Source organism: Phaethon lepturus, unplaced genomic scaffold (assembly GCF_000687285.1).
Source record: "Phaethon lepturus isolate BGI_N335 unplaced genomic scaffold, ASM68728v1 scaffold15077, whole genome shotgun sequence".
Classification (NCBI taxonomy): Eukaryota; Metazoa; Chordata; class Aves; order Phaethontiformes; family Phaethontidae; genus Phaethon; species Phaethon lepturus.
The window spans coordinates 32,875-41,615 of NW_010554165.1; the positions used below are offsets into that span (position 1 = coordinate 32,875).

General features: G+C 39.2%; 1 protein-coding gene across 1 annotated transcript; it reads right to left on the reverse strand.

Annotated features, from left to right (window-relative positions):
- Positions 1–2,883: 2,883 nt before the first annotated feature.
- On the reverse strand, positions 2,884–8,397 carry LOC104615474 (transthyretin-like). Its single transcript, XM_010291758.1, has 4 exons — positions 8,294–8,397; positions 6,376–6,506; positions 3,815–3,950; positions 2,884–3,068 (listed from the first exon to the last, which is right to left on the reverse strand). Exons 1-4 carry the CDS (start codon positions 8,360–8,362, stop codon positions 2,961–2,963), a joined length of 444 nt encoding a protein of 147 aa, XP_010290060.1. The 5' UTR covers positions 8,363–8,397; the 3' UTR covers positions 2,884–2,960.
- Positions 8,398–8,741: the final 344 nt, after the last annotated feature.

Sequence of the window (8,741 nt, forward strand, 5' to 3'; positions counted from 1 at the left end):
GTGTGGCGCTTTGTATATTTGAGCTTGTTTGCTGTAAACTCCTTTTATTTCTTTGATGTCCCAGCAGCAAATTTTGCCCTTAGCCAATCTTCAGTAAAGATATGAGCTTAGTTGTAGGCATCGCTAATATTTAGTAGAAATGTAATGATTTAATTTACATAGTTGAGAACAGTTGTCAGGTATATTTTAAACCATATTGGAATTACCTTAAAATCTACCAGTTAATCTAATTTGCTTTAGGAATGATGCAATGCAATGAAAATAATGAAAAGTGAGCATAAAGTGAACAGAACACCCTTCGAAAGCATGCTGAAGTGGTTCGATCACTTCCTGATATGTTTTTCTATAACTGAGTGTATTCAGAAGCATATAGATAAAGGGGAGATACTTAATAGACTGTATGAACAATTATACCTTCAAAATAAAATTAGTCTTATTTCATAACAGACTAATAAAATTCTTTAAGAACTGTTGAATAACTTTTTAAATCCCTGATGTAATTTTGAAGTGATTTCTGATTTTCAAGGCAGGTTCACCTACAGCTGAACACCTATGATTATGAAACATCCTTTGGTACTGTAGGTCTGTACTGTTTTCTGAAGCATGCTTTTGTGCCCATTTGTTAGGCAGTCTGTGAAATTAATGTGCAATTTAAATTCTAATCCATTTATATGTATATATATAGATATATACATATATTACACATATGCTGTGGCTGAACTTACATGACTTTACAGCTCTAAGTGATCATGTATGATCTGAGAAAAATGTGGTTTAAACGAGTATGTGAATGGATTATGACATATGGCTGAGTTCTTGAAAAGTTTACATTTTCGTGCCCCAAAGTAATGGATATTAAACTGTAAATTGTTAACCAACACTCCTCTAAATACCTTTTATCACTTTGTTGGGAAGTTTTAAAAATTGCCATCTTAAACTCACATCAAAGCAGTGTTTGAATACTACCTGCTTGAACTCAGTACTATTCTGTAGTGAATTTCAACATAGACAGTGCCTTCAGACAAAATAAATGCGATGCAGAACTAAGAATTGTGCACATTCCTTTTGATATTTTCATGATTCTTCTAAACTGTAGAGAGAAGCGAATCACATTGGCTTTTGCATTGCTGACAAGGCAAATTAAGGACATCTCTTCAAGTGTGACCATGGAGAGATAATAAAGAGGAAGTAATTTACAAGATTCTGAAGGTCTTGAAAATTAATAAGTAAAAACATTACGGAAATGTTAACAGTGGTATCTGGTTGATGTGCTAAGGTATTCTTAAGCCCATTTGCTGTATTTCAGTTTTAAGTAGGAGAATATAAAATATAAAACCCATTCTGCAGTAGACAGTCTATTGAAAAGCAAGTGCAAAATGTCCTTTTTCTTGGATCTTGCCAGTCTATTTTTCTATCATTATGTTTACTAATGACTATGTTGTAGTGGGTTACTAATGAGCCAATTATTTAAAAATATTAAAGGATCCATTCTGTATCATCAAGAGGAAGTGTACTTAAGATTATTTTATTTGTAGAGGTATGTAAGATAAGCTTAATGAAAAATGCACTGAAACAAATGCTGGGAATTTACTGTGTACTATCATAATTTTGGTTTTTTGTTGTTCATGAAAATGTTTGTACTTTTTTATCATTGTCTTTTATGAAATACAATGTTCTAAAGATTGTGTTGGTTTGTTTCTTCTGAGGTTCTGTGGAGAATGTATCTTCTTTGTGTTTTGTTTATAGGCAAAGGGTTCGTTTTTCTAGTGCTCAGTTCCTTTAAGTAACAACAAAAGGAAGGTGCACCTGGCCAGAGGAGGGCCACAAAAATGATCAGAGGGATCATGGAACACCTCTACTATGAGGACAGGCTGAGAGAGTTGGGGTTGTTCAGCCTGGAGAAGAGAAGGCTCTGAGGGAGACCTTATTGCAGCCTTCCAGTACTTAAAGGGGGCCTATAAAAAGTCTTTCCCATCTTTCTTAGCAGAGCCTAATGTGGTAGGAGAAGGGGTAATGTTTTTATACTGTGATAGGACAAGGGGCAGTGGTTTTAAACTAAAAGAGTGTAGATTTAGACTAGACATAAGGGAGAAATTTTTCACAACGAGGGTGGTGAAACACTGGCACAGGTTGCCCAGACAGGTGGTATATGCCTCATCTCTGGAAACATTCAAGGCCAGGTTGGACGGGGCTCTGAGCAACCAGATCTAGTTGAAGATGTCCCTGCTCATCGTGGGGAGGGGGGTGGACTAGATGACCTTTAAAGGTTCCTTCCAGTCTTATGATATTGACTTTCCTTGAAAGTGTCACCAGTTACCTTCTTTCCTGCTTTCCAATGTATTTTAAGTACGTGTGGCATTGTTAGCATCCTTAAATGATATTCTACCTTGCTGTCACTTTTAAGCTGTTTTTGTTTCTAAAAAATTCTTAAACTCACCTCCCAGTTCTGATTTTTATCCTATGATTATGTGGGGCCCTGCGCAGTAGTCCCATATGACTTCACCTGTTGCAGGCATCAGTAATGAAGTATGGATGATGGCAGGTGGTGGGTTGCGCTTCCTATGTGTTTGCTTTTCATGAAATGTCTTTCAGATGTGTTTTGTTTGCTTCCTTTGCAAGAAGGAATGTAGTTTATGAACTTCAAGGAAGACCTTGGTTTATTCTCAGAATCCCAGTCATGGAGTTTCAATGCATTTTTTTCTAAGCTTAGTGTGTTTTTTTTTCAGAAGAGTGATACTTACAGAATACAGAAATACAGAATACCTTTATTCAGAAGAGTATTTGAAAACAAATTCGATACACATTTCTCCTAAAGTTAACAAAGTGAGTAAGCAACTTGACTGTTACCGTTGGTTATTTACTATGAAATCTAAAGATGTTGATGCAATCAGAAACAAAGTTCTTATCATTTATGGACATTTAAATTTACACATCGAAATTTTCATGCTTAATGTCAGCTTCTATTCCACTGGCTCACTAACTACTGCTGTAGTTGAGTACGAAAAGGGACTGAGGATAACGGCAATGGAGTAATGTCGATAACCAACGTCATTAGCTGTGAACACCACCTGGAAAAAAAAGAAACAAATGCAAGACAAATGAGAAGTGATCTCTAGGTACTAGCCTAGATGGAACCACTGAGATAATTTTATCTAACCTCCCACAAAACTTTGGAAATACCTTCTCTTGTGGTGATTTGACCAGTGTGATCTGTGACTGCCTATCACACACAGTTTTTCCACTGGTTAAATATCCTTTGTTAAAGATACACGTTAAGACATGTATGTTAAGCATACACGTCCCCTATATTATTTAAAATAGTATCAAATATCTTTATTTTCCAAACTGGGGTTTCCTTGTTGATACTCATAAATGGCAACAGGGTTTGGTTTTTTTTTTCCTTATTGAAGATCTACATTGAACCCCACTGATTGTCTTTCTTAAAAAAAAAAAAAAAAAAAGGCATTCTTTCAAGTATTTGAATATTTTTCTTGCTCTTAAGAAGTCCTGATCTTTGAGGAACAGAATTAAACATAGTGCTACAGTAACTACCATCAGGCCAAACTATGACGCAATGAGTTTCTTTAATCCTACTTGTATATGTAGTAGATTGGGAAGGACTGCATTAGTCTACAATGTGCTAACGACCTTACGTATGAATTATTTACAGCAGCCCTTTTGACATCTCCCCATCAGCTCATGTCCTGTCCTTTGATTTCTCAAAGTTCAATATGTGCAATTAGTAACTGAAGCATAATGATATGAAGTATCTTTATTCTTTGCAGCTGAAGTAGAGGAGAAAAAGGATACTCACATCAGCATGGTGATGGAAGGGATTCAGGCCCAGTCTCTTCCAGTAAGAGGCTGTATCAAGCTCAATTTTGTATATCCCTGTTACAAACTGTTCTTTAGTTGTGAGCTCGTGGAGCTCTCCGTTGTCATTGGTTTGTCTGTGTGATGGCAGAAGAATGCACTTTTATATTTTGGTTAAAAGCCTGAGAAAAATGCAGTGCTCAGCAATGGAACTGGAGTGATGTTGTGTAGCGTAAGTAATACAATGAATACTTCTATTGATGCGGAATGGCTTACGTCCACCTGTGTTATGGATGCTTCAGAGCTTATCTTAGCATTTGCTGCTTCTGTGATCGCCACAGCAGATGGCTGCCAGCCATGTCGCCACTCTGCATGATTTGGTTGTGAGCCAAAAGCTGGCATAATTGTTCATGGACTCTTGGCAGAGTCTTGGCATTAATTAAATGGACCCACTCAGGGAAAACTTCACCAGTGCCGTAAGCGATGTGGAAGCTCCATGGTGCACTTACTGTGCAAGTAAGTAGGGTCAACTCTTGATTTTTCCATAGTTTTCTTACTTACTTAAGTACACTGAGTTGTTTTAGCATCATGAATATTTTTTACAGTTGGCTATCTGAAATTTGACATCTGCTGTTTGAAATGACTGTAGGTCAGCCAACAGTGCAGCCTTGTGGGATTCCCTGTTGTCTGTATTGATCAGCTGGTTTTCCATCCTCAACAAACAGATGGTTTTGTTTGGTTTGAAGGTGCTATCAGTGCTATCCAAGGCCATAGTACTGGCTCAAAATTATAGACCTTTGAAGACCAACCAATTTGGGGCTCCAGCACCAATATTGAATGCTCTTTCTCAAACACGTCTCTTGGTTGAAACCTGCTTCTGCAAAATAAGTTACACAATACTTGGTTTTCGATTGTGTAGGTTATCCACAAATAACAATGCTGCTAGTGAGTGATTTTAGTAGTAACAAACCACTGTTTTGTGTTCTACCTGCCAAATCTTTTTTTGCACATAGTTTACTCAAATTGCATGCAGAGAAAAATGGAGAATTGAATGGTTTTTATGTCGTTGTCCAGTGCTCCACTTAGATTTTGTGCTTCAATATAGCTTATAATTCTGAAGTCATAGACCACTTGTATCTTACAAGATGCTGTGTAGTCAGTTACTCAGATTTTTTTGATCTGTTCAAATGTCTCCATGTTTTTTTTTTGTCACTGATTGCTCATTGTTAGATAGCTGTTCATTTCTCTAATAAGCTTTCTCAGCTAAATCCTAACATATCTTTATCCGAGAACAGTTATTTCTGACTCCCTTGCTAACACTCAATTATTTACAACCTAACAAGGCTGGAGAGGTTGATTTAGCATTCTCACAACTTTCGACCATGACCTCAGGTTAGAGTTACTTTGTTCTTTGTTGCAGATGTTAAGCCTTATGTTTGCAAGGCTTCAGTCAGCATCCAGCTGTTTGGCCGAGTATCTTTGTTTAAAGTCTCTGAGCTCAGATTTAAAGATGAGTAGACTGAACACCCTCTTAATGGAAAATCACACACATTTCCAGTGACAGAATATGTGTGAAGCTACCTTCTCACCTGAGGGGTGGGAGGCAATTAGGCAATTTAAGTAGGACAATATGAATAGATTGTTCTGACCCTCCTTCCCACCCACCCCCCCCCCCCCGAAGGTCTTGGGTGGGACCTTGCAAATATCTTGGGGAAAGAAGTGGGATGTTGCGTGTTGAATAAAGAATGTTCATTCTGCATATACCCTAAGAAGTTTTTCAATTTCATATCATGTTATACTTTAAGGAAAAATTGCTGTTGGGTTTTCAAAGTGTTAATATATATATTAAAATTGAGGGGAACTAAAAAAAGGTCATCTACGTTTGAAATTACACAATTGTCTTTTAAAAGATATGGCAGCATTTAAATATCTGGGAGATTCTTTTTCTTATTTTAGATGTTAATTGCTTCTCTGTGGGGGAGGAGGTGAGAAAGCTTTGTCCCCAGATTTTCTCCTTCTGGCTGGCGCCTTTTTCTTGAAGCGAAGGCGGCTCTCAAATATGGTGTGGCATATGTTCAGAACAGGTCTGCATTTTCTTTTTAAAACTGTGGTGTTGTATGAAGTGAAAATCCATTTGGAAAGAAGGGAAATAGCCAATAAAGGTAGGATTCTCAACCAGAGTCTTACTTTCAAAGGAACTGAAAGAGTCTGCCTGCTGCTTCTGGTAACAATGCGGCAGTTCATTGCTGGCTACTGCAAAGTAAGGTAATCCTTTGTAATGAAATTGAAGAGAAGCGATGATTGAATTAGAAGGTAGTTCAAAATACTTTCTTGTGCTCACAGTAATTATAAAGCATTATAAAACCATTTTGGTAGCTGAAACTGTCGTACAGTTAAAGGACCATCGGCAGCAAATAAAATGTAATTCATTCAGTAGTATGTTATCTTTCCTCTGCGTAAAAAAGGTATCTTACGTTAGAGCACGTGCAACTGGTTTTTCAACTGTGTGGCCTCTTCCCATTGCCTTTCCCTTCTTCCACTCATTATTTTGGTATGACTTACTTTGAATTTAACAGTTCCCAAGATCCATCCGCAGCTTCTTTATATACCTTAACTGGAACATTTGGAGCTGGGCTTCCTCGGACTGAATCCAGAATTTTTACATGAAGAGGATGTTTGGAGTCAGTAGAGTCCTTCAGGTAGGAAGAGAGAATTTTTTTGTTGTAAGGGAGGTAAGCGATGGTGCATAATAAAGCAGTAAGGAATATTATTCTTTAGACCTACAGAATATACCTGATTTTCCTCAACAAGATCACTGTGTACTGCAGAAATGTAGCCTGAAGGTTCCTGGGGGCTGGGTATGGTGGCACCGGGAAGGAAGATGTCGGGAGCTGTCGGGGGGAGTTGTAGCCATGTGCGCTGGGGACGCACTGCGGCTGTGTGTGAGAGCACGTTTCAGTTTTCTCTCTGTCATGGCTTAGCTACACATCATCTCCAGCCTGAAGTTATAACTAAATTGTGACCTCAACAGGAACCAATTAAATCATGAAAGGTGGTTGGAATGTTTGAAAATCTGGCAACTCTTCCTCTGTATATTGGAGTGGCAAGTTGAGCACAGCTTTCTGGCTTTGAGAGCCTCTGATGTCTTGTTGCCATAGATTTCTCTTAATTCTGCTGTAAACTTGATAAGCCCCACATAGGGACTCTCTCCTAACACCGTGTTGGATCAGATTTGGCAGCCCCTGGCAGCTCTGCAGGGGTAGGAGAGGAAAACCATCCTTCAAAGATAGAATGGCTGTAGTTTCACTCCCAACACATTCATCACAAGCAATGGTTATGCCCTGATGTTTTACCTATTCAAAGGCAGGGTTGAGTGAGGGCTTTGACCTTCCATTACCTAATTCTGTAGATGAAAGGTGAGACAACAGAGCTTTGTGGAAGGTGCTAATCGGGGATGATCTCAAAACAGCAATCACTGATCTCCATTTAATCATGGCCAAATCAATCGAGATGTAGACGTTCAAAAGTAAGAACCCTCTCTTACATTCCCCTCTTGCAGTCTGTGACATACTGAGCACCCCATCGGTCAGGAACCCTGCCCTGTGTCAGACCAATGCATCAGCATGTATCTATACCGCCTGTATGCCCTGACGACTCGGGCTGCCTTTCTGGAATGCACAAGCTCCTCGCCAGTGTTTCTTCTGAGGCTTTGGCAAGGGGGGCTCCTGTGCCACCACCTCGTTTCCTGGCTTTTACACCCTGAGAGCTCAACGAAAGCCTACTTGCTCACAAACCTTGGTCAGGTGCTCATTTTCCCAAAGGTCAGAGCTTGAGAGGAAGAATGAGTAGAGGGCAGAGAGAGAGAGAGAGAATTCTGTTCTAGGAGAATTTCAGGCTGAAGTGTCAGTGTCTCTCGCTTGCTTTGCTGGAAAAAATGAGCCCTCTGGAAGTGGGATCTTGGCTTTGGCTCTGTTCTGTGCTTGCACCAATGAGTGGTGAGATCCCTGCTTGCTTGCACGGGACAGAGCTGTAGTGGGTAGAGCAGTAAGGGAGAGGACTACAGCAGGCATTTCTCCAGCATGGGTCTCACAACAGGAAACGAAATCCCTCATGACTGGAGCTTGTTCATTGTGTTATAAGGGCTACCCGTGGCTTTTCAAAGGCCCGAGGCTTTTGTGTAGTGAATATGACTTTTTTGTCCGTTCTTCTCTTAAATTGTTTCTCACGTAGTCGCTGAGTCTAACAACAAGTGCTGCTTCTCTAACCATAAAGCCTTCTCACGAAACACTATAAAAGGAGAAAAAAGGACCAGAAAAAGAGCAGTAGGAGAGCACTGCAGTCAAAGCATACCATAAAAACAAAACAACTGCAAACAAATGGAACATCCTATTTTTCACTTACACTAACTACAGTATTAAAAACAAAGAAAAACCAGCTGGGACTACATCAGTATGAAGGACCTCAATCCAGAGACACTTACCGGTGGAGCAGCTTCGGAGAAAAATGCCAGGCCAGCTAAGAAAACAAGAAATACAGAACAAAAAGCCATTTTGCCTATCACTAGGAAGTCTCAGTGTCGGCAAGTGGAAACTGGTGGGATCTATGATTTTTATATCGAGGCCTCTAAACTGAGGCCACTTATCAGAAAACCTGTATGACTTTCAACGTGCTGAATCATACTATTTGCTTAGTAAACAATGAGAAAATAAGTAACCCATACAAACATGAACCTTGTCTGCAAAAATAAGTCTCTTTTATGATTGCCTGTGGAAATACCGTGAATATTGCCTAGCTCAACTGCAGCGCTCTATTTTCTTGGAAACAATGTCTATTCTGTTTTATTTTTCTCTTTTTGTTGAGGAATAGTGCTGTATAGATCTTGTATAGCTGAGAGAAATACAAATTTCTTGTCAACTCAGCAATGTCAG